This window comes from Heterodontus francisci, chromosome 40, assembly GCF_036365525.1.
Source record: "Heterodontus francisci isolate sHetFra1 chromosome 40, sHetFra1.hap1, whole genome shotgun sequence".
NCBI lineage: Eukaryota > Metazoa > Chordata > Chondrichthyes > Heterodontiformes > Heterodontidae > Heterodontus > Heterodontus francisci.
In genome coordinates this window covers 5,009,267-5,035,245 of record NC_090410.1, presented here as the reverse complement: position 1 = coordinate 5,035,245, position 25,979 = coordinate 5,009,267, and the positions used below count along the sequence as shown (strand labels likewise).

General features: G+C 45.3%; 1 protein-coding gene across 3 annotated transcripts in view; it reads left to right on the top strand.

Annotated features, from left to right (window-relative positions):
• The window catches only part of LOC137352994 (alpha-actinin-1-like), a 155,676-nt gene that overhangs the window by 114,454 nt on the left and 15,243 nt on the right, over positions 1 to 25,979 (top strand). For all 3 annotated transcript variants that reach the window (XM_068018864.1, XM_068018863.1, XM_068018865.1), the window contains exon 18: positions 1,932 to 2,078. In XM_068018864.1, coding sequence (XP_067874965.1) covers positions 1,932 to 2,078 — 147 coding nt within the window. The remainder of the gene's footprint in view (positions 1 to 1,931; positions 2,079 to 25,979) is intronic.

Sequence of the window (25,979 nt, the reverse complement as noted above, 5' to 3'; positions counted from 1 at the left end):
CATGTAGACTACGTCCATCGCCCTGCCCTCGTCAATCCTCTTGGTCGCCTCCTCGAAAAACTCAATCAAATTCGTGAGACATGATTTCCCACGCACAAAGCCATGCTGACTATCCCTAATCAGATCATGCCTTTCCAGATGCATATAAATCCTGTCTCTCAGAATCCCTTCCAATAACTTTCCCACCACTGATGTAAGGCTCATCGGCCTGTAGTTCCCTGGCTTATCCCTGCTGCCCTTCTTGGATAAAGGCACAACATTAGATATCCTCCAGTCTTCCGGTACCTCACCTGTGGCTAACGATAGAAAAGTCTCTGCCAGGGCCCCAGCAATCTCCTCCCTTGCTTCCCATATCCTCTTAGGATACACCTGGTCAGGCCCTGGGGATTTATCCACCTTAATGCGCTTCAAAACCTCCAACACCACCTCCTTTGTAATGTTGATACGCTCCAAGTGTTCCCTCCCTTGAACTCACTAGCTTCCATGACCTTCTCCACTGTAAATACAGATAAGAAATATTCATTTAAGACCTTGCCCATTTCCCGTGTCTCCACACATAGATTGCCACACTGATCCTTAAGGGGATCTACTCTCTCCCTAGCTACCCCTTTTCTCTTAATATACTTATAGAATCTTTTAGGATTCTCCTTTATCTTATTTTCCAGGGAAATATATAGTCATCCTTTACTGCTGGGACAAATCCTAGAACTCCCTCCCTAATAGCACTGTGGGTGTACCTTAACCACACAGGCTCCAGCTGTTCAACGTGATTCACTATTTTTCGAGGGCAATTAGGGATGGGTAGTAAATGCTGGCCTTGCCAGTGATGCTCACATCTTGCCCCCTCCCCCCCGACTTGCAAATTATCTTGGATCCATGTATTCTGGTTCCTGACCCACTTGCAGGTGAGAACAGTTTCTTCCCATCTACTCAGTCAAAATTTTGATACTACTTAATCTCCCCTTAACCTTCTCTGCTCTAAGGAGAACAATCCCAGTGTCTCCTTAATTGAAGACCCTCATCCCTGGTGCCACTCGAGTAATTCTCCTCTGTACCCTCTCCAAGGCCGTGGCAACTTTGTAATGTGTGGTGCCCAGAATCGCCCAGGCGAGGCCTAACCAGTGATTTGTGAAGCTTTAGCATAGCTTCCTTGATTTTGTAATTTCTTATATTACTGAAAGATGAAATTGCCAGTAACCTGATTTATCTAACCTAAAGATTGTTATACTGGGAACTATATATTGTGCTCACCCAATTTGGCTTCACATTTTATACTTAAATGTTTGATATTGGCAGAGCAGAATCACTGTACCAATGCCAAATGTGCCAGTTAAAGAATTTGTATTTTGTAGCTTACAAAGTGGCCGTTAGGCAATTCTAAACTTTTGCTGTACCTTTAAATTTCTTGTTAAATAAAAACACTGACAGGATAATTTAACAATAGAAAGTTGGCAAGCACAGGTTGGTGAACAGCAATCTCATGTTTAAATATGTATGCACATTGTGCTGCTTTGCCCAGGCAAGCATGGTGCAAGTACAATTAAGGTTGCCGTAAACCACGTTGAAAGCTTTAGATTTTGCACTGTTTTGGTGCAATGTAACTTGGGCTTTAGATTACAGCCTTGTCGCTCAGTCTAGAGCTTGGTTTCGAAACAGCTAAGACATGTGGTGCCCTTTTGATCTGGAAAGCTGTAAATGAAGATTACAACCTAACTAATACAGTAGAGTAAGGAATGTTAAATGTCCATGGTTATGTGCACCCAGTTTTTAATGAGGCTAACTTCGGGGGGGGAAAAAACCTGCAGCTCAAAGCCTATGATAGCAGATTAGTTTTTTGATTTTAAATTTGTTCCTTTTCATTCCTGCTGTATGATGTATGCCAAATAAAATGTCTTAACACATCTGCTTAATTTGCTCTTTTTATGTAAAAGCACATCCGAGTTGGCTGGGAGCAGCTGTTGACCACAATTGCCAGAACTATTAATGAAGTAGAAAACCAAATCCTCACCCGTGATGCGAAAGGCATCAGCCAGGATCAGCTCAATGAGTTCCGATCATCATTTAATCACTTTGACAAGGTGCGTTGTGCATGCCATTTATCAGTTTAAAAGTTCAAACATAGATGCAATTTGAGTTGCTTTATAACATTAGTGGGCATTTATTACAATTTTGTGGCAAATGTATTAATTAGTATCCTTATGCCACGGAAGTCCTGATTACATTACCTGTTGGTGTACCTCCAGTGTTAAGCATAGTATACTGAAAGCTTTGAACTGAAGTAGACTTGCTCACAGGCTTAATTATTTGCTGAATGTGCACAATGACTTGTGCAGCCTCACTAAGCTGCCTTCAGTGTTTCCAATGTACTAAACCCCAGTGCTGTAATCTGGGTTAAGTATAATAGGTATGAGATTAGGCCTACGACAGCACCTTCCAAACCCTTGACTACTTCCACATATAAGGACAAGGACAGCAGATGCATGGGAACACCACCACCTGCAATTCCCCTCCAAGTAACACACCATCCTCACTTGGGAATCTATCGCAGTTCCTTCATTGTCGCTGGGTCAAAATCCTTGTGTAACTTTCTCCCTAACAGCACTGTGGGTGTACCCACACCAGATGGGCTGCAGTGATTGAAGAAAGCAACTCACAGAATCATGGAATCATTTGTGCAGAAGGAGGCCATTTGGCCCATCGTGTCCACACTGACTCAACGAGCAATTCTCCGTTCCATTCCCCTGTCTTCTCCCCGTAACCCTGCACATTCTTCCTTTTCATATAACTGTAATTCCCTTTTGAATGCTTCAATTGAACCTGCCTTCACCACATTCTCAGGCAGCGCATTCCAGACATTAACCACTTGCTGCGTGAAAAAGTTTTTCCTCATGTCACTTTTGCTTCTCTTACCAAATACTTGAAACCTGTGCTCTCGCTCTCTCAATCCTTTCACGAGTGGGAACATTTTCTTTCTATCTGTCCGGACCCCTCATGATTTTGAATACCTCTATCAAATCACCTCTCAGCCTTCTCTTTTCCAAAGAAAACAGTCCTAACTTCTCCAATCTGTCTTCATAACTGAAGTTCCTCATCCTTGGAACCATTCTCGTGAATCTTTTCTGTACTCTCACCAGTGCCCTCACGTGTTTCCTAAAGTGCGCCCAGAACTGGACGCAGTACTCCAGCTGAGGTCGAACTAATGTCTTATACAGGTTCAACATAATTTCCTTGCTCTTGTACTCGATGCCACTATTAATAAAGCCCAGGATACTGTATGCTTTATTAACCACTCTCAACCTGTCCTGCCGCCTTCAGTTACTTGTGCACATATACACCTAGGTACCCTCTGCTCCTGCACCCCCTTTAGAATTGTACCCTTTATTTTATATTGCGCCTCCATGTTCTTCCTACTAAAATGAATCACCACATTTCTCTGCATTGAACTTCATCTGCCGCCTGTCTGACCATTCTACCAACTTGTCTATGTCCATTTGAAGTTCTGCACTATCCTCCTCACAGTTCACAATGCTTTCAAGTTTGAAATTGTGCCCTGTACACCAAGGTCCAGGTCATCAATCTATATCAGGAAAAGCAAGGGTCCCAACACTGATCCCTGGAGAACTCTACTGCAAACCTTCCTCCAACCTGAAAAACATCCATTAGCCACTACTCTCTTATCATGCAGCCAATTTTGTATCAATGTTGATAACATCCCTTTTATTCCATGAGCTAAAAGTTTACTTAAGTCTGTATCAATTGCCTTTTGAAAGTCCATGCATACCACATCAACAGCATTGCCCTCATCAATCCTCTGTTCCCTCCTCAAAAAAACTCCAGCAGTTAGTCAACCATGATTTTCCTTTGAGAGCGCCAATCTGGCTTTCCTTAATTAACTTGCATTTGTCCACGTGTCCTTCACCAAATTTAAAATGACTGGCCAGTAGTTGCTGGACTTATCTTTACACCCTTTTTTTGAATAAGGGTGTAATGTTTATAATTCTTCAGTCCTCTGGCACCACCCCTGAGTCTAAGGAAGATTGAAAAATTATGGCCAGTGCCTCTGCAATTTCCACCCTCACTTCCCTCAGGATCCTTGGATACATCTCGTCTGGTCCTGGTGTTTTATCCACTTTAAGTACAGACAGCTTATCTAATACTTTATCACTTTTAAATCCCTCTAGTGTCTGACTTACCTCCCCTTTCAACATTGCCTGGGTTGTATCATCTTCCTTATTAAAGACATGCAAAGTATTTAGTTAATACCTCAGCTGTGCCCTCTGCCTCCATGTGTAAATCCCCTTTCTGGTCCCTAATCGGCCCCACTACTCCTTTTACTGCCCTTTTACTATTTATGTGCCTGTAGAAGACTTTGGGATTTCCTTTAATGCTAGATGCCAGTCTCTTTTCATGCTCTTTGTTTCTGTTATTTGCTTTTTCACTTCCCCTCTGGACCTACTATATTCAGCCTGGTTCTCAATGGAATTTTCTACCTGGCATCTATCATAAGCACACATTTTCTTTATCTTAATCTCTACCTCTTTTTTTTTTGTCAGCTGGGGAGCTCTTGATTTGTTTGTCCTTCTTTCCCCTCTGAAGGAACATAACTCGACTGTGCCTGAACTATCTCCTCTTTTGAAGGTAGCCCATTGAACTGGCTTTCCTGCCAGCTTTTGACTCCCAATTTATTTGCCCCAGTTAATTATTCTTACCCTGGATTGCTCTTTGTCCTTTTCCATAGCCAGCCTAAAACTTATGATACAATGATCGCTATCTCCTAAATGCTCCCCTACTGATACTTGATCCACTTTGCCCACCTCATTCCCAAGAATCAGGTCTAGCAGTGCCTCCTTTCTTGTTGGACCAGCAACATACTCTTGTCAAATTTTCCTGAACACACTCTAGGAACTCTTGCCTCTCACCGCCCTTTACACTACTATTATCCCAGGCTATGTTTGGATAATTAAAGTCCCCCATTATAACTACCTATAATTTTTTGCACCTCTGTAATATCCTTGCAAATTTGTTCCTCCACGTCCTTCCCACTAGCTGGTGGCCTATCGACAATACCAAGCAACGTAACTGCACCTTTTTTTGTTCCTTGGTTCTAGCCAAATTGATTGTCCTCGACCCCTCTGGGGCATCTTTTTTGTTTACTCCAGCACTGCAATGCTCTCCTAATCAATACTGCCACCCCTCTTTTTTTTTTTTTTTTCCCTTTCCTATCTTCCCTGAACACCTTGTATCCAGGAATATTTAACACCCAGCCTTCTTTGAGCCAGGTCTATTATAGCCGCAACATCACATTTCCACATGGCAATCTGCACTTGTACCTCACCAGTCTTGTGAATGCACGGAGCGTGATTAATATATAAGCACATTAACCCTGATTCAGACTTTATCTTCTCCCTTGTTCTGACCCCGCCTAATAACTTGCTATTCCCTATTCTCATGCTATCTCCCCCAGTATTCTGTGTACCTTGGTATTCCCCTCTAATACTCGCTTCTGGTTCCCACACCCCTGACAAGTTACCAGTTTTACTTCTCTTCAATCTGAGCTCACTCTCAGGTTCCTACCCACCCCTGACAATTTAGTTTAAACCCTCCGCAACAGCACTAGCAAATCTCCCTGTGAGAATATTTGTCCCAGTCCTGCTAACATGCAACTGTCCATCTTGTATAGGTACCACCTGCACCAGAGCCAGTCTCAATGTTTCAGAAATCTGATGCCTCCCTCCTAAACCTGTTCTCTAGCCACATGTTCAGTTGCTCAATTCTCCGATTCCTATGCTCATTTGCATGTGTTATTGATATTCCTGCTTTGAGGTCCTGCGTTTTACTCCTTCCTACCTCCCTAAAATCTGCTTTCAGGACCTCATCTTGCTTCTGACCTATGTCATTGGTACCAGTGTGGACCACAACCTCTGGCTGTTCACCCTCCCCCAGAAGAATCTCCTGCAGTGACAATCTTGACCCTGGCACCGGGGAGGCAACACACCATCCTGGTGTCATGTTTACTGTCGCAGAAACACCTGTCTTTTTTTTATTCATTTATTCATGGGATGTGGGCCTTGCTGGCCAGGCCAGCAATTGTTACCCATCCCTAATTGCCCTTGAGAAGGTGGTGGTGAGCTGCCTTCTTGAACCGCTGCAGTCCATGTGGGATAGGTACACCCACATGCTGTTAGGAAGTTCCAGGATTTTGACCCAGTGACCGTGAAGGAATGGCGATACAGTTCCAAGTCAGGTAGTGTGTGACTTGGAGGGGAACTTGCAGGTGGTGGTGTTCCCATGCATCTGCTGCCCTTGTCCTTCTAGTTGGTAGAGGTCGCAGGTTTGGAAGGTGCTGTCTAAGGAGCCTTGGTGCATTGCTGCAGTGCATCTTGTAGATGGTGCACACTGCTGCTACTGTGCGTCAGTGGTGGAGGGAGTGAATGTTTGTGGATGGGGTGCCAGCGGACTGCTTTGTCCTGGATGATGTCTAGCTTCTTGAATGTTGTTGGAGCTGCACCTATCCAGGCAAGTGGAGAGTATTCCATCACACTCCTGACTTGTGCCTTGTAGCTGGTGGACAGGCTTTGGGGAGTCAGGAGGTGAGTTACTCGCCGCAGGATTCCTAGCCTCTGACCTCTTGTTGCCATGGTATTTATATGGCTACTCCAGTTCAGCTTCTGCTCAATGGCAGCCCCTAGGATGTTGATAGTGGGGGATTCAGCGATGGTAATGCCATTGAATGTCAAGGGGAGATGGTTAGATTCTCTCTTGTTGGAGATGGTCATTACCCGGCACTTGTGTGGCGCGAATGTTACTTGCCACTTATCAGCCCAAGCCTGGATATTGTCCAGGTGTTGCTGCATTTCTACACGGACTGCTTCAGTATCTGAGGAGTTGCAAATGATGCTGAACATTGTGCAATCATCAGCGAACATCCCCACTTCTGACCTTATGATTGAAGGAAGGTCATTGATGAAGCAGCTGAAGATGGTTGGGCCTAGGACACTACCCTGAGGAACTCCTGCAGTGATGTCCTGGAGCTCAGATGATTGACTTCCAACAACCACCTTCCTTTGCGCTAGGTATGACTCCAACCAGCAGAGAGTTTCCCCCCGATTCCCATTGACCTCAGTTTTGCTCGGGCTCCTTGATGTCATACTCGGTCAAATGCTGCCTTGATGTCAAGGGCAGTCACTCTCACCTCTTGAGTTCAGCTCTTTTGTCCAAGGCTTTAATGAGGTTAGGAGCTGAGTGGTGCTGGCGGAACCCAAACTGAGCGTCACTGAGCAGGTTATTGCTCAGCAAGTGCCGCTTGATGGCACTGTTGATGACACCTTCCATCACTTTATTGATTGAGAGTAGGCTGATGGGGCGGTAATTGGCCAGGTTGGACTTGTCCTGCTTTTTGTGTATGACATACCTAGGCAATTTTCCACATTGCAAGGTAGATGCCAGTGTTGTATCTGTACTGGAACAGCTTGGCTAGGGGCGCGGCAAATTCTGGAGCACAGGTCTTCAGTACTATTGCTGGAATATTGTCAGGACCCATAGCCTTTGCAGTATCCAGTGCCTTCAGTCATTTCTTGATATCACATGGAGTGAGTCGAATTGGCTGAAGTCTGGCATCTGTGATGCTGGGACTTCAGGTGGAGGCCGAGATGGATCATCAACTCGGCACTTCTGGCTGAAGATTGTTGCAAATGCTTCAGCCTTATCTTTCGCACTGATGTGCTGGGCTCCCCCATCGTTGAGGATGCGGATATTTGTGGAGCCTCCTCCAGTTAGTTGTTTAATTGTCCACCACCATTCACTGCTGGATGTGGCAGGACTGCAGAGCTTAGATCTGATCCGTTGCTTATGGGATCGCTTTTCTCTGTCTATTGCATGCTGCTTATGCAGTTTGGCATGCAGGTAGTCCTGTGTTGTAGCTTCATCAGGTTGACACCTCATTTTGAGGTATGCCTGGTGCTGCTCCTGGCATATCCTCCTGCACTCTTGATTGAACCAGGGTTGGTCTCCTGGCTTGATGGTAATGGTAGAGTGAGGGATATGCGGGCCATGAGGTTACAGATTGTGGTTGAGTACAATTTTGCTGCTGCTGATGGCCCACAGCGCCTCATGGATGCCCAGTTTTGCATTTCTAGATCTGTTCGAAATCTATCCCATGTAGCATAGTGATAGTGCCACACAACATGATGGAAGGTGGGTGGAGGCGGTACTTCATCTCCACGAGAACTGTGGTGGTCACTCCTAATACTGTCATGGACAGATGCATCTGCTGCAGGCAAATTGGTGAGGATGAGGTCAAGTATGTTGTTCCCTCACCACCTGTCGCATACCCAGTCTAGCAGTTATGTCCTTTTATGGCTCTGTCAGCAGTGATGCTACCGAGCCACTCTTGGTGATGGACATTGAAGTCCCCCACCCAGAGTACATTCTGTGCCCTTGCCACCCTCTGTGCTTCCTCCAAGTGCTGTTCAATATGGAGGAGTACTGACTCATCAGCTGAGGGAGGGCGGTAGGTGGTAATCAGTAGGAAGTTTCCGTGTCCATGTTTGACTTGATGCCATGAGAATTCACGGGGTCGAGTTGATGTTGAGGACTCCCAGGTCGAATCCCTCCCGACTGTATACCACTGTGCTGCCACCTCTGCTGGATCTATCCTGCCGGTGGGACAGGACATATCTGGGGATGACTGTCAGGCTGTTGCTCGACTAGTCTGTGGAACAGCTCTCCCAACTTTGGCACAAGCCCCTCGATCTTAGTAAGAAGGACTTTACAGGATTGACAGGGCTGGGTTTGCCATTGTCGTTTCCAGTGCCGAGGTCGATGCTGGGTGGTCTGTCTGGTTTCACTTTTTATTGACTTTGTAGCAGTTAGATACAACTGAGTGGCACTGAGTGGCTTGCTCGGCCATTTCAGAGGGCATGTAAGAGTCAACCACATTGCTGTGGGTCTAGAGTCGCATGTCAGACAGACCGGGTAAGGACAGCAGATTTCCTTCCCTCGAGGACATTAGTGAACCGGGAGGGTTTTTACAACAAGTGACAGTGGTTTCATGGCTATCATTAGACTAGCTTTTTAATTCCAGATTTATTAATTGAATTCAAATTCCACCTTCTGCTATGTTGGGATTTGAACTCATGTCTCCTGAGCAATACCCTGGGTCTCTGCGTTACTAGTCCAGTGACGATACCACTACGCCACTGCCTGTTTCCCTACCTAACGAATCCCCTATCATTACTGCTCTTCCACTCTTCATCCCCTCTTGTGCAGCTGAGCCACCTGTGGTGCCACAAACTTAGCTGTGACGGCACTCCTCTGAGGAACCATCGCCTTCACCAGTATCGAAGTCAGAAAGCTGATTAGCGAGCGAGATCGTCTGATGGGATTCCTGCACTACCTGCCTGGTTCTTAGACTGCCTGGCGGTCACCCATTCCCTATATGTCTGCATGTTCCTAACCTATGGTGTGACCACCTCCATGCTATCCATGTAGTCCTCCACCTCGCGGATGCACAACAGCCGCTGCTCAAGCTCCAAAACCTGGAGCTCGAGTTTCTGCTGCTAGTGACTGCAATTGGGGATGCACAAAAAATGTTACCCTTGCCAGCAATGCCCACATCCCATGAAAGAATTAAAATAAAGCACAATTCAGATCCATGCTCTTTACAGCACCCTCCAGTTTATGCTTTCACATTTAAATGCTGTGGTAAATTCACTGAAAAATAGTTACACGGGAGATGGAATTAATGTGCTATAAAAATTATAACAATCCTGCGGCCACCCTTGAAAGTTTATTCTCCCAATATATTCAAGGTCTGCAATTGATTTACCAAATATATCTGAATCGCAATACAATGGGGGGACTTGTACTAATCAACTTAATGTTTTGTGGTCTGCCAAATAATGGTTGTATTCATATGTTGATGGGTGTGCCTGTTCAGTAACTGTTTACAGAGCAGAGTTTTTCTTAGTGTTGAGTCTCCTTTCCTGCAGAACAAGTGAGAATTACAGCCGTTTCCCTTCGTGCAGACAAACAGTAATGTAACGGACTACTTCCACAGACAACCGAATAATTGATGTCCTGAAATTCTCCCCAGTGCATGTACTGAAATCTTACTGTACTGTAGTTTTTTTGGCTGAGGCAGGTGAAAGGAAACAAAAGCTTGAAGTCATGTGAATCTTTTGAGGGCAATGAGTGGAGATAGAAAACTGAAGAATTTTGAAACACGGGTGTTTTTAGTTTTTTTTTAATGCAGTATAGTCACTCTGGATGAATTTGGAATATGTGGCCTGCTGAGCACTTCAAAAAGCATCTGCAGGCCTCCTTCATCCTGTGGTTGATGAACCAGAAAACAAGTTCCTTTTGGCGAGTTCAATTCATGCACACTTAAAAAGCTATCTCTAGTGAGTTGAAGCTGCAGCAAGAGAATTAGACTTCCTTTTTACTGTAGTTCTAGTTTGCAACAAAGTTGTCACTATAGAAATGATTGAGATTATGGTTATATCAGCCACAACAAGCATTTTATTCCAGCCATTTAGAGTGCAAAGGGGAATAAAACACAAAAAAAATTAAGTGTTCATAAATTACTCTGGACACTAGTTAATATTAAAATAAAGAAAATCTCTTCTAATGTAACCACTTCAAATGTGTTTCAATCCAGCTAAATGGTGTGACACCATTCCTTCCTTCCTAAATGATGACATGTACTTGGTTGTCTTTGCAACTTTCAAAATCTTTTTCAATTTCCGGCATATGCAGATCTATTGACCAAATTTTCCACAAATTTCATGCCTCTCAAACAGTGGGTTACGTCTGGAACTGCATCATTCTCCTGCTTCCTCCCATCCTCTTTTGCCACAGTTCTGTTTGATTTAATCTTTTGGATGTGTATAGGATGCATGAATTGTAATGTGCTTTGTGTTGCTCTAGTTAGGTTTTTTTGTCTGCCCATTTTAATCTTCACTATTGAATTCAAGTCTAAAATTGTGCTGCAGCGCTTCAAGGGTTAAGTAGGAAGTTATATTGGTGCTGTAATGTTACACAAGTGAGCATAAGTTTTCTTGATTTCCTTTCACTTAGTTCTACTTTTGAGCAGAATTAACCTGAGGGAGACTTTGTCCAAATATCGGAGTCTTGTAGGATCAAAAGGACATCTCCTGCATATCTGTGTACATCAGCCTGATTGTGCCTGTCCCTCTAGTGAGATTTCCTGCTTTGGAAGTACCATCAGTTTGCAAATTTTAGCTGTTGAGAAGCTGCTAAACTGTAATGTTGCATTGACTTAAGTCCCTGAAATTGCCAAAACCTGTGGTGGGCTGTCAGGGTGGTAGTATTTTAGGCCTAGCACACAATTGGCAGTATGTTGGTGCCTTAAGAGCTGCTTCAGTGCCTTTGTGAAATGACAGATGAGAAGCTGCCAGTATTACTGTTAACCTGGAGGATCTCTATAATGTTGTGCCTTCAGTCCAAACTTTTTTGCTTTGACCTCTAGGAACGTGGGGACAGGAGGTTATTTAGCCCCTTGAGCCTGTTCTGCCATTCAGTAAGATCATGGCTGATCTGCAACATAACTCCATGTACCTACCCACTTTTGCCCCATATCCCTTAATACCTTTGAACAAAAATCTGTCAATCTCAGATTTAAATTTAACAACTGACCTAGCATCAGTAGTTGTTTGCAGAAGAGTGCCAAATGTCTTCTACCCTTTTGAGAAGAAATTTCCAAATTTTACTCTTAAAAGGTCTGGTTCTAATTTTTTGACTCTGCCCCTGTCCTAGATTCCCTAACCAGAAGACAGTTTCTCTTGCTGCCCTACCTATTCCCCTTACTTGCCTGAAATCACCCCTTGGGCGGCGCAGTGGTTAGCACCGCAGCCTCACAGCTCCAGCGACCTGGGTTCAGTTCTGGGTACTGCCTGTGTGGAGTTTGCAAGTTCTTCCTGTGACTGCGTGGGTTTCCGCCGGGTACTCTGGTTTCCTCCCACAGCCAAATACTTGCAGGTTGATAGGTAAATTGGCCATTATAAATTGTCCCTAGTGTAGGTAGGTGGTGGTAGAATGGTGGGGATGTGGTAGGGAATATGGGGTTAATGTAGGGATTAGTATAAATGGGTGGTTGGTCGGCACAGACTAGGTGGGCTGAAGGGCCTGTTTCTGTGCTGTATCTCTCTATGACTCTATGACTTAACCTTCTAAATTTCAGGGAATACAACCCTTGGGGTCAAGTATCATCCTGGTAAATCTGGAAATTGTTTAACCAATTTATTGGACTTCTTTTGAAGTGTCTTGCTGTGGATAAAGGGGAACCGGTGGATATACTGTACTTAGATTTCCAGAAGGCATTTGATAAGGTGCCGTATCAAAGGTTGTTGCAGAACATCAAAGCTCATGATATAGGGGATAAGATATTGACATGGATGAAAGATTGGTGAGCTAACAAAAAACAGGCATAAATGGGTCACTTTCTGGTTGGCAAGATGTAACGAGTGTTATGACACAGAAATCAGTCCTGGGGCCTCAACTTTTTTACAATTTATATGAATGACTTGGATGAAGGGACCGAAGGTATGGTTGCTAAATTTGCTGATGACGACACAAAAGTAGGTAGGAAAGTAAGTTGTGAAGAGGACATGAGGCTGCAAAGGGATTATAGATAGGTTAAGTGAGTGGGCAAAGATCTGGCAAATGTGCAATTGTCCATTTTGGCAGGAAGAATAAAAAAGAAGCATATTATCTAAATGGTGAGATTGCAGAGCTCAGATGCAGAGGGATCTGGGTGTCCTAGTGCATGAATCGCAAAAGGTTAGTATGCAGGTACAGCAAGTAATTAGGAAAGCTAATGGAATGTGATAATTTATTGCGAGGGGAATTGAATACAAATGTAGGGAGAGTATGCTTCAGCTATACAAGAAATTGGTGAGACCACATCTGGAGTACTGTGTACAGTATTGGTCTTATTTAAAGGAAGAATGTAAATGTGTTGGAGCAGTTCAGAGAAGGTTTACTTGACTAATACCTGGAATTGCTGGGTTGTCTTATGAGGAAAGGTTGGATAGTCTAGGCTTGTATGCACTGGAGTTTAGAAGAGCAAGATTGAAACAAGATCCTGTGGGGTCTTGACAGAGCGGATGTGGAAAGGATGTTTCCCCTTGTCGGAGAATCTAGAACTAGAGGTCACCCTTCAAAACTAAGGGGTTGCCCATTTAAGACAGGAGAATTTTTTTTCTCTCGGAGGGTCGTGGATTTTTGAAACTCTCCTTCATAGGGCGGTGGAAGCAGAGTCTTCAAATATTTTTAAGGCAGAGGTAGATAGATTCTTGATGAGCAAGGGGGTGAAAGTTTATTGAGGGTAGGCGGGAATGTGGAGTTAAGGATGCTATCAGATCGGCCATGATATTGAATGGCGGAGCAGGCTTGAGGGGCCGAGTGGCCTACTCCTCATTCGTATTTTCGTATGTACACTGCACTACCTCCAAGGCCAAAACATTCTAAGGTGTGGTTCCCAGAACTGCTCACAGTACTATGATTTTTAACCAGGGCTTTTATAGCTGAAGCATGACTTCTACCCCCTTGTATTCTAGGTCTCTGGCTATAAGGGTCAGTGTATCCTTCATTCAAAGAAAGCAGATTGTGTGCATTCTCATTCAAGCATGTGCTAGCACAGTACACCTTAAGCCAGTCTATTCAGCAGTGCTCCTTGAGCTGGACTTGTGGTATCAGTGAGGAGTCTGAATTACCTTTATTCCAGTATAATTGAACATGTAATTGATTACAGGGGTGTTTTGTTCACTGTTAATTAAACCAGATACGTATTGGGAATTGTTCTATTTGTGAACTGCAGTAATTCATTAGATGCTTGTCTTGTGTTATTTAAGGACTACAGTATAATTGCATTATATTGAGTTACAGTTCAAGCTTCCATGGTCGCTTTGCCCATTTATCCAGCCAGTAGCAGAGCCTTACACACAAGGAAAACGTTAGGTTTTATGCAGAGTTAACTGGAGACAGTAGGGGAATCAGTCTGCTCTGTATTTTTATCTAGCAACTCCTACTGTTTAGATATCAGATGAAGAAAAGATTGTTCTTAGCTGAGATACTGCCACCTCCCCATGATTAAAATTGCATGCTTCTGCTCCCTGTCGAAGCTCACATGTGACAAATGGTCACTTTGTTGTAACATGGTTACTTTGGTACCTGACCCAAGAGTTAGCACTTTCAAGATAGGGAGACAATTTAGTAAACGAGGGGGGTGGGGGTAGGGAAAGAGAGTGGGGAGGAGCGGGAGGGTGGGTGGATGGGTGGGTAAGACGAGGCAGCCACAGTGCTTCTCATTCTCTTCTCCCCACTAAGCACTGAACATAGAACTTAGAACAGTACAGCACAGTCCCTTTGGCCCACGATGTTGTGCCGAACCTTTAACCTACTCTAAGATCAAACTAACTACCTACCCTTCATTCTACTATCATCCATGTACCTATCCAAGAGTCGCTTAAATGCCCCTAACGTATCTGCTACTACCACCGCTGGCAGCGCATTCCACACACCCACCACTCTCTGTGTAAAGAACCTACCTCTGACATCTCCCCGAAACCTTCCTCCAATCACCTTAAAATTATGCCCCCTGGTGATAGCCCTTTCCACCCTGGGAAAAAGTCTCTGGCTATCCACTCTTTCTACGCCTCTCATCATCTTGTACCCCTCTATCAAGTCACCTCTCATCCTCCTTCGCTCCAATGAGAAAAGCCCTAGCTCCCTCAATCTTTCTTCGTAGGACATGCCCTCCAGTCCAGGCAGCATCCTGGTAAATCTCCTCTGCACCCTCTCTAAAGCTTCCACATCCTTCCTATAATGAGGCGACCAGAACTGAACACAATATTCCAAGTGTGGTCGAACCAGGGCCTTATAGAGCTGCAGCATAACCTCGCGGCTCTTAAACTCAATCCCCCTGTTAATGAAAGCCAACACACCATACGCCTTCTTAACCCCATCAACTTGGGTGGCAACTTTGAGCGATCTATGGACATGGACCCCAAGATTCCTCTGTTCCTCCACACTACCAAGAATCCTGTCTTTAAGCCTGTATTCTGCATTCAAATTCGACCTTCCAAAATGAATCACTTCACACTTTTCCAGGTTGAACTCCATCTGCCACTTCTCAGCCCAGCTCTGCATCCTGTCAATGTCCCATTGCAACCTACAACAGCCTTCCACACTATCCACAACTCCAGCAACCTTCGTGTCATCGGCAAACTTGCTAACCCAGCCTTCCACTTCCTCATCCAAGTCATTTATAAAAATCACAAAGAGCAGAGGTCCCAGAACAGATCCTTGTGGAACACCACTGGTCACCGAGCTTCATGCTGAATACTTACCATCTACTACCACCCTCTGACTTCTCTGGGCCAGCCAATTTTGTATCCAGACAGCCAACTTTCCCTGAATCCCATGCCTCCTTGCTTTCTAAATGAGCCTACCATGGGGAACCTTATCAAACGCCTTGCTAAAATCCATATCCACCACATCCACTGCTCTTCCTTCATCAATGTGTTTTGTCACCTCTTCAAAGAATTCAATAAGGCTTGTGAGGCATGACCTGCCCCTCACAAAGCCATGCTGACTGTCTCTAATCAAACCATGCTTTTCCAAATAATCATAAATCCTGTCTCTCGGAATCCTCTCCAATAATTTGCCCACTACCGACGTAAGACTGACTGGTCTATAATTCCCAAGGTTATCCCTATTCCCTTTCTTGAAGAAGGAATAACATTTGCCACCCTCCAATCATCTGGTACTACTCCAGTGGACAGTGAAGACGCAAAGATCATCGCCAAAGGCGCAGCAATCTCTTCCCTCGCTTCCCGTAATATCCTTGGGTATATCCCGTCTGGCCCCGGGGACTTATCTGTCCTCATATCATTCAAAATTTCCAGCCCATCCTCCCTCTTAACCTCAACCTGTTCGAGCATATCAGCCTGTTCCACGCTGTCCTCACAAATGACCAGGTCCCCCTCACTAGTGAATACTGAAGCAAAGTATTCATTTAGGACCTCCCCTACCTCCTCCGACTCCAGGCACAAGTTCCCTCCACTATCCCTGATCGGCCCTACCCTCACTCTGGCCATCCTCTTGTTCCTCACAAGTGTAGAACGCCTTGGGATTTTCCTTAATCCTACCCGCCAAGACTTTTTCGTGTCCCCCTCTAGTTCTCCTAAGTCCATTCTTCAGTTCCTTCCTGGCTACCTTGTAACCCTCTAGAGCCCTGTCTGATCCTTGCTTCCTCAACCTTAAGTAAGCTTCCTTCTTCCTCTTGACTAGCTGTTCCACATCTCTTGTCATCCAAGGTTCCTTCACCCGACCATCCCTTCCCTGCCTCATCGGGACAAACCTATCCAGCAGTCGCAGCAAGTGCTCCCTAAACAACCTCCGCATTTCTGTCGTGCATTTCCCTGAGAACATCTGTTCCCAATTTATGCTCCCCAGTTCCTGCCTAATAGCATTGTAATTCCCCCTCCCCCAATTAAATATTTTCCCATCCCGTCTGCTCCTGTCCCTCTCCATGACTATAGTAAAGGTCAGGGAGTTGTGATCACTATCACCGAAATGCTCTCCCACCGATAGATCTGCCACCTGGCCTGGTTCGTTGCCAAGCACCAAGTCCAACATCGTCTCCCCTCTAGTCGGCCTATCTACATATTGAGTCAGGAAACCTTCCTGGACACGCCTGACAAAAACTGCTCCATCCAAACTATTTGCATTAAGGAGGTTCCAATCAATATTGGGGAAGTTGAAGTCACCCATGACAACAATCCTGTTACTTCTGCACCTTTCCAAAATCTGCCTCCCAATCTGTCCTCCATGTCTCTGTTGCTATTGGGGGGTCTATAGAAAACTCCCAACAAAGTGACTGCTCCTTTCCTGTTTCTGACTTCCACCCATAATGACTCAGTCGACAAACCCTCCTCGACGACCTCCCTTTCTGCAGCTGTGATACTATCCCTGATTAGCAATGCCACTCCCCCACCTCTTTTACCTCCCTCCCTATTCCTTTTGAAACATCCATTCCTGCCCCTGTGATATCCAAGTCGCTGAGAGAGTTTTATGAGTGCTGATGCCCTCCAGTACCTCACTCAAATGGCTGCTGCTCATGGGATTCTATACCTTGAACATCAGCCATTAGGTTGTGGAAACTATCACCGCTAGCCCAGTCATGTCTTAATTGTATGTTCACACTTTCCAACCAAAATCGCTAATAGGAAGAAGTTGGTTTTTTTTGTTTCCATCTATTGCAATGATTGGAAGAATTTATTTTTAAAAATCCAAAGTTTTAATATAAGTATGCAATCTGAGTATTTTCCTTATTTCAGATTTCAAACTAGTATGAAGTGGAAAATGGCTTTAGAAGTTAAACAGCCTTTTCAATTCTGGATGGCTATGAGCTCCCCTCTTTCAAGTGTTATGATCAGATGAGGAGGGGTCCAAGGGCTCCCCTCTTGTCCCTCCTTGTTTGAGTGCAACAGGATTTATTTTTTTTTTAATAAGTGAATGTACTTGCCAGTTCAATGAGTGAGTGACTGTATAGGGGGAGGGTAGCTCAGCTGGATTAGAGCCCAGAGATAAAAAGGGGCATGGGTATACAGTCTGTGGAGTTTGACGGTTGGCTTCCGGCTGAATTTGGTCCTGAGGCTTTCGGCTTTTGGCTTGTAGAGATGGCCAGCAGATTCGGGGTGTTCCTGGAGAACAGTGATGCAGATGGTTTCCTTCGTGGGGCCTCTGGTTGCAGCAGTGATTGACTTGGGTGGTCACGGCCAGCAGGCAGGTTTTAAAACTTGCCGAGTAGGGTTGTAAGTGAGGGGGACACCACTTCGGTCTCTTCTGACCAATGTTCAGTTGCTTGTCTGCTACAGAAAGAAAAAACCCACCTTTAAAATGCAGGTGATCCTGTCACATGATGGCCGTGTGTATTTCCTCTTGCAGCTTAATTAGTTCATCCCTAGGAATATCCAGGGGTGACGGTGTAGTAGTAATCCAGATCCCAGGCTAATACCCTGGGGACATGGTTTCAAATCCCACCAGGGCATCTGATGCAATTTAAATTCAATTAATTAATCTGGAAATGAAAGCTAGTCTCAGTAATGGTGCCATGAAGCTTTCATTGTCATAAGAATCCCTCTAGTTCACTCCTCCTTTAGGGAGGGAAATCTGCTGTCTTTAGCTGGTCTGGTCTACATGTGACTCCTGACCCACAACAATGTGGTTGATTCTTGACTCCTCTTAAATGGCCTAACAAGCCACTCTGTTCAAGGGCGATTAGGGATGGGCAACAAATGCTGGCTTGCCAGCGATGCCCGCATCCCATGTAAGAATTTAAAATAATTCCCTTCTCCCAATCACCTTTACCTTTGGGTAGCCTGACCTCAGTAGTGGGGTAAAATGCTAGAGTCCATTATAAAAGATGTAATAGCTGAGCACTTGGAAAACAATGACACGATTGGACAAAGTCAACATGGATTTACGAAAGGGAAATCATGCTTGACAAATCTACAGGAATATTTTGAGGATGCAACTAGTAGAATAGATGAGGGGAGAACCAGTCGATGTGTATTTGGATTTTCAGAAGGCTTTAGATAAGGTCCCACATAAAAGATTAGCGTGCAAAATTAAAACACGTGGGATTGAGGGTAAGGTACTGACATGGATAGAGAACTGGTTGGCAGACAAGTCGCAAAGAGTAGGAATAAACGGGTCTTTTTCTGAGTGGCAGGCAATGACCAGTGGGGTACCACAAGGATCAGTGCTAGGACCCCAGCTATTCACAGTATATATTAATGATATAGATGAGGGAATTAAATGTAATATCCAAGTTTGCAGATGAGACAAAGCTGGGTGGGAGTGTGAGCTGAGGAGGATGCAGAGAAGCTCCAGTTTGATTTGGACAGGTTGAGTGAGTGGGCAAATACATGGCAGATGCAGTATAACGTGGATAAATGTGAGATTATCCACTTTGTCAAAAACAGGCAGATTATTATCTGAACGGCGATTAGATTGGGAAAGGGGGAGGTGTAGCAAGACCTGGGTGTCCTTGTACACCAATTGCAGAAAGTAAGCATGCAGGTGCAGCAGGCAGTTAAGGCAAATGGTATGTTGCCCTTCATAGTGAGAGGATTCGAATACAGGAGCAAGGATGCAATTATACAAGGCCTTGGCACCACATCTGGAATACTGTGTGCAGTTTTGGTCTCCTTATCTGAGAAAGGATGTTCTTGCTATGGAGGGAGTGCAGCGAAGGTTCACCAGGCTGATTTCTGGGATGGCAGGACTGACATATGAAGAGAGATTGGGTCGATTAGGCTTGTATTCACTAGAGCTTAGAAGAATGAGAGGGGATCTCCTAAAAACCTACAAACTTCTAACCGGACTGGACAGACTAGATGCAGGGAGGATGTTCCTGATGATGGGGGAGTCCAGGACCAGGGGGTCACAGTCCAAGGATAAAGGGTAAGCCATTTAGGATCGAGATGAGAGATTTCTTCACCCAGAGTGGTGAACCTGTGGAATTCTCTACCACGGAAAGCAGTTGAGGCCAAATCATTTAATATATTGAAGAAAGAGTTAGATATAGTTCTTGGGGCTAAAGGGATCAAGGGGTACAGGGAGAAAGCGGGAACGGGTACTGAGTTTGGATGATCAGCCATGATCGTATTGAATGGTGGAGCAGGCTCAGAGGGCCGAGTCGCCTGCTCCTGCTCCAATGTTTGTGTTTGTCTCCACCAGTTTAATGTCCCAAGTGTTTGCCTTTAAATATGTGGTTAGCACCGCAGCCTCACAGCTCCAGTGACCCGGGTTCAATTCCGGGTACTGCCTGTGTGGAGTTTGCAAGTTCTCCCTGTGTCTGCGTGGGTTTCCTCTGGGTGCTCCGGTTTCCTCCCACATGCCAAAGACTTGCAGGTTGATAGGTAAATTGGCCATTAGAAATTGCCCCTAGTATAGGTAGGTGGTAGGGAAAATATAGGGACAGGTGGGGATGTGGTAGGAATAGTATAAATGGGTGGTTGATGGTCGGCACAGACCCGGTGGGCCGAGGGGCCTGTTTCAGTGCTGTATCTCTAAACTAAAACTAAACATATCTTGTTAATGGAGACTGGCCAGGTGATGCACTCCAAACTTTCCATTGTTCCGGAGGGGACTAGTCAGTTAATTCGACTCCCTCTCTGCATTGGAATGTAGGGAATTTTGATGCAAGCTTCGCTGGCCATTTTGGTTTGCTAGCAGTCACCCTTTTTATATAAAAAAAAATTTAATTGAGGTTTCCAGCTGATGGATTATAATCATCATTCAGTATAGCACTTGTTTGTGACACGAGAGGGGTATACTTGGCTGTACCTCCTGCACTTCTGCATATTTCACAAAACAGTCAGAGCTGAGTTGCTGTGGTTCAATAACCACTCTGACTAATATGACTTCATGTATATATCCTTGACATTCTGTATATACTGTGTCATAACCCTTAGTGAGCTGTGGACAATGTTGACAGTACAAAACATGCACATGTTGAAAGCTGTGAAGAACATCCAATGCTCTTCAGGAAAATAAAATACATAATTTTTCATCCTGGCACAACATGTAGTGTCCTGTCGTAACCTCTATTTCTATAGATTGAACATTCCTCAGGAATCAAAAGAATACTGTAATCTGATTTGTCCCTGACCACTGAATTTACTAAGCTTTTTATGCACATAAAGGAACCAGCTTTATAGCAAATGGTTGTAATGAACCCTTCTTTCTTTTGGGCCTCCTTATCTCGAGAGACAATGGATACGCGCCTGGAGGTGGTCAGTGGTTTGTGAAGCAGCGCCTGGAGTGGCTATAAAGGCCAATTCTGGAGTGACAGGCTCTTCCACAGGTGCTGCAGAGAAATTTGTTTGTTGGGGCTGTTGCACAGTTGGCTCTCCCCTTGCGCCTCTGTCTTTTTTCCTGCCAACTACTAAGTCTCTTCGACTCGCCACAATTTAGCCCTGTCTTTATGGCTGCCCGCCAGCTCTGGCGAATGCTGGCAACTGACTCCCACGACTTGTGATCAATGTCACACGATTTCATGTCATGTTTGCAGACGTCTTTATAACGGAGACATGGACGGCCGGTGGGTCTGATACCAGTGGCGAGCTCGCTGTACAATGTGTCTTTGGGGATCCTGCCATCTTCCATGCGGCTCACATGGCCAAGCCATCTCAAGCGCCGCTGACTCAGTAGTGTGTATAAGCTGGGGGTGTTGGCCGCTTCAAGGACTTCTGTGTTGGAGATATAGTCCTGCCACCTGATGCCAAGTATTCTCCGAAGGCAGCGAAGATGGAATGAATTGAGACGTCGCTCTTGGCTGGCATACGTTGTCCAGGCCTCGCTGCCGTAGAGCAAGGTACTGAGGACACAGGCCTGATACACTCGGACTTTTGTGTTCCGTGTCAGTGCGCCATTTTCCCACACTCTCTTGGCCAGTCTGAACATAGCAGTGGAAGCCTTACCCATGCGCTTGTTGATTTCTGCATCTAGAGACAGGTTACTGGTGATAGTTGAGCCTAGGTAGGTGAACTCTTGAACCACTTCCAGAGCGTGGTCGCCAATATTGATGGATGGAGCATTTCTGACATCCTGCCCCATGATGTTCGTTTTCTTGAGGCTGATGGTTAGGCCAAATTCATTGCAGGCAGACGCAAACCTGTCGATGAGACTCTGCAGGCATTCTTCAGTGTGAGATGTTAAAGCAGCATCGTCAGCAAAGAGGAGTTCTCTGATGAGGACTTTCCGTACTTTGGACTTCGCTCTTAGACGGGCAAGGTTGAACAACCTGCCCCCTGATCTTGTGTGGAGGAAAATTCCTTCTTCAGAGGATTTGAACGCATGTGAAAGCAGCAGGGAGAAGAAAATCCCAAAAAGTGTGGGTGCGAGAACACAGCCCTGTTTCACACCACTCAGGATAGGAAAGGGCTCTGATGAGGAGCCACCATGTTGAATTGTGCCTTTCATATTGTCATGGAATGAGGTGATGATACTTAGTAGCTTTGGTGGACATCCGATCTTTTCTAGTAGTCTGAAGAGACCACGTCTGCTGACGAGGTCAAAGGCTTTGGTGAGATCAATGAAAGCAATGTAGAGGGGCATCTGTTGTTGACGGCATTTCTCCTGTATCTGACGAAGGGAGAACAGCATGTCAGTAGTCGATCTCTCTGCACGAAAGCCACACTGTGCCTCAGGGTAGACGCGCTCGGCCAGCTTCTGGAGCCTGTTCAGAGCGACTCGAGCAAAGACTTTCCCCACTATGCTGAGCAGGGAGATTCCACGGTAGTTGTTGCAGTCACCGCGGTCACCTTTGTTTTTATAGAGGGTGATGATGTTGGCATCGCGCATGTCCTGGGGTACTGCTCCCTCGTCCCAGCACAGGCATAGCAGTTCATGTAGTGCTGAGAGTATAGCAGGCTTGGCACTCTTGATTATTTCAGGGGTAATGCTGTCCTTCCCAGGGGCTTTTCCGCTGGCTAGGGAATCAATGGCATCACTGAGTTCCGATTTGGTTGGCTGTATGTCCACCTCATCCATGACTGGTAGAGGCTGGGCTGCATTGAGGGCAGTCTCAGTGACAGCATTCTCCCTGGAGTACAGTTCTAGGTAGTGCTCAACCCAGCGGTCCATCTGTTTGCGTTGGTCAGTGATTATGTCCCCCGATTTAGATTTGAGGGGGGTGATCTTCTTGATGGTTGGCCCAAGAGCTCTCTTCATGCCATCATACATTCCTCTGATGTTTCCGGTGTCTGAGGCCAGCTGAATATGACTGCATAGGTGTTGCCAGTAGTCGTTTGCGCAACGCCTAGCTGTTCTTTGTGCAGTACTTCTGGCTGCTTTAAGTGCTGCGGATGTTAAATCGCTGGGGGCTTTCTTGTAGTTCAAAAGTGCAATGCGCTTAGCGGCTATGACAGGTTCCAGCTCTTCATTATGAGATTGAAACCAGTCTGCATTTCTCTTCGCACTTTTGCCGTAGGTGGTCAAAGCTGACTCATAGATGGCGTCTCTGATGTGGGCCCACTTGGTCTCAGCATCCCCTGTGGGAGTGTTTTGAAGGGCTGTTACAAGTGAATTTAGAAATTTTTGTAACAGCTGTGGGTGAGAAATTCTGCTCGTGTTGATGCGCGGGTGGCCCTTCTGCTTGGAATGATGCAACTTCTTTGGTCTGAGTCTAACCTTGCTGCACACCAGGGAGTGGTCGCTGTCGCAGTCCGCACTGTGGAAGCTGCGTGTGATTTGAACACTGTTTAAGGCGGCTCGCCTTGTGACAATGAGGTCTAGCTGGTGCCAACGACGTGATCTTGGGTGCCTCCATGAAACCTGGTGACAGGGTTTAGTGTGAAAGAACGAGTTGGTGATGCAGAGGTTATGATAGGTACACAACTCAAGCAGTCTCTGCCCGTTCTCATTCATCCTTCCAACGCCATAGCGCCCAAGGCAGGAGGGCCATGAGTCATGGTCGGCCCCAACCCTGGCATTAAAGTCCCCCAGCAGGAATAGGTGTTCGGTGTTGGGGATGCTGCTAATGATGTTATGGAGTTGTTCATAGAACTGGTCTTTAGCTTCAGGTGCGGAACAGAGTGTTGGAGCATAGATGCTGAGTAGGTGTACTGGACCAGAGGTGGTGAGCAGTCGGATGGACAGTATGCGTTCCGAGCCATTTGAGGGAGGCTCTATCATGCTGAGCAAGGAGTTTCTGATGGCGAAGCCCACTCCATGCTGTCTTGGTTCTTCAGGATCCCTGCCCTGCCAGAAGAAGGTGTAGTCTTGCTCTGCTAGAGAGCCACTCGCGGGGAGGCGAGTCTCCTGAAGTGCTGCAATGTCCACATTGAGTCTACTGAGCTCGTTGTTAATGATGGCGGTCTTCCGAGAATCGTTGATTTGTATAAGGTCTTCCGACAGGCCAGGACACACAGTTCTGACGTTCCAGCTTGCAAAGCGAAGGGCTGGTACCTTCTTTCTTTTTTTCATGTTGTTTGGTGCGGTGTATCAAATGGTTGTAATGAACCCTTATGGGCAGCAAATTCCAGATCATTAGAATCATAGGCCAAGTGGCCTCTTTCTGTGCTGTAAACTATCATGTCTGTGCCAGCCAAAAAAACGAGCCATCCAACATTTGGTCTGTAGCCCTGCAGGTTATGGCACTTGAGGTACATATCCAGACTCCTTTTTAAAAAAAAATGTGTTGAGGGTTTCTGCCTCTACTATCCTTACAGGTAGTGAGTTCCAGAGCCCTGCCACAGTCTGGGTGTGAGAGATTTTTTTCCTCATCTTTCCTACCAATCACTTTAAACCTATGCCACCCTAGTCACTGACATCTCTGCTAAGGTAAATAGACCCTTCCCTTCCACTCTGTCCAGGCCCCCCTCAACTTTGTACATCTCAATCAAATCTCCCCTCAGGCTCCTCCGTTCCAAGGAGAACAACCTCTGCCTGTCCAATTTATCTTCATAGCTGCATTTTTCCAGTTCTGGCAACATCCTTGTAAATCTTCTCTGTAACTTTGCCAGTGCAATTACATCCTTTTCTATAATGGTGACCAGAACTGTACACAGTATTCAAGTTGTGGCCTAACCAATGATTTATACAGTTCCAGCATAAGGATTGTGTGTTTTCTTAACCACCTTAATGACCTGTCCTGCTACCTTCTGGGATTTGTGGACATTCACTCCAAGGTCCCTCACTTCCTCTACACCTCGGTATTCTCCCATTCATTGTGTATTCCTTTGCCTTGTTTGACCTCCCCAGATGTATCACCTCTCTCTACTCCAAGTTGAATTTCATTTGCTGCTTTTCTGCCCATCTGACCAGTCCATTGATATCTTCCTATAGTCTATAACTGTCCTCCTCACTATCAACCACACTGCCAATATTTGTTGTCTGCAGACTTCTTGATCATGCTTCCTACGTTTACATTCAAATTGTTACTATATACCGCAAAAAGCAGGGGACCTAGTACTGAGCTGAGCAGAATGCCGTTGAAAATGGCCTTCCAGTCACCAAAACACCCCTCAATAATTGCCCTTGGTTTACTGCCACTCATCCAATTTTGAACCAGCTTGCTACATTTTCTGGATCCCATGAACTTTTATTTTTTTTAACCAGTCTGTTTGGGACCTTGTCAAAAGCCTTGCTAAAAATCCATGTAGATCACATTAACTGCACTACCCTCATCAATCCTCCTTGTTACTTCAAAAAAATTCAAGCACGTTAGTCCGACACTCTCTTCCCTTAACAAATCCATGCTGACTATCCTTGATCCGTGTTCTTCTAAGTGACCAGTTTATCCTGTGTCTCAGAATCGATTCCAATAATTTGCCCACTACTGAGGTTACCAACTGCTGTTTTTTTATTAAAAAATCCTCCTCATATTTCCCCGCATCTCTTGCCCAAAACCTTCAATCTGGGTCCTACTCCTTGTTCCATTAGTTAATGGGAAGTTTTTCCATGTCTAAATTATCTAAGCCATGATCTTGTACACCTCCATTAAATCCACTGCATTCACTTCATTAACTCTAACTTATTCAAAAAATTCAATTAGCATGATCTCCCTTTTACAAATCCATGCTGGATCTCTCCCAAGTGTCTCTTTTTCCCCCCCCCGATTTATTGTTTCAAAACTCTTATCTACCACTGATGTTTAACTGTCCTTGCACCCTTTCTTGAACAAGGGTGTCACATATGCCACTCTTCAATCCTCTGGCACCTTGCCAGTACCCAAGAAAGATAGAAGGATTATGGCAAGCCCTTCCGCTCTCTCCACCTCCACTTCCTTCAGCATCCTGGGATGCAAGCCGTTTGGACCAGGTAACGTATCTACCCTAACGATAGCTGGCCTTTTTAGTACCTCCTTCCTCTCTCTTTTTACCCGATCTATCTCCACTTCTTCTGATATTTTGTCAGATTCCACTTAGTGAACACTGATAGAAAAT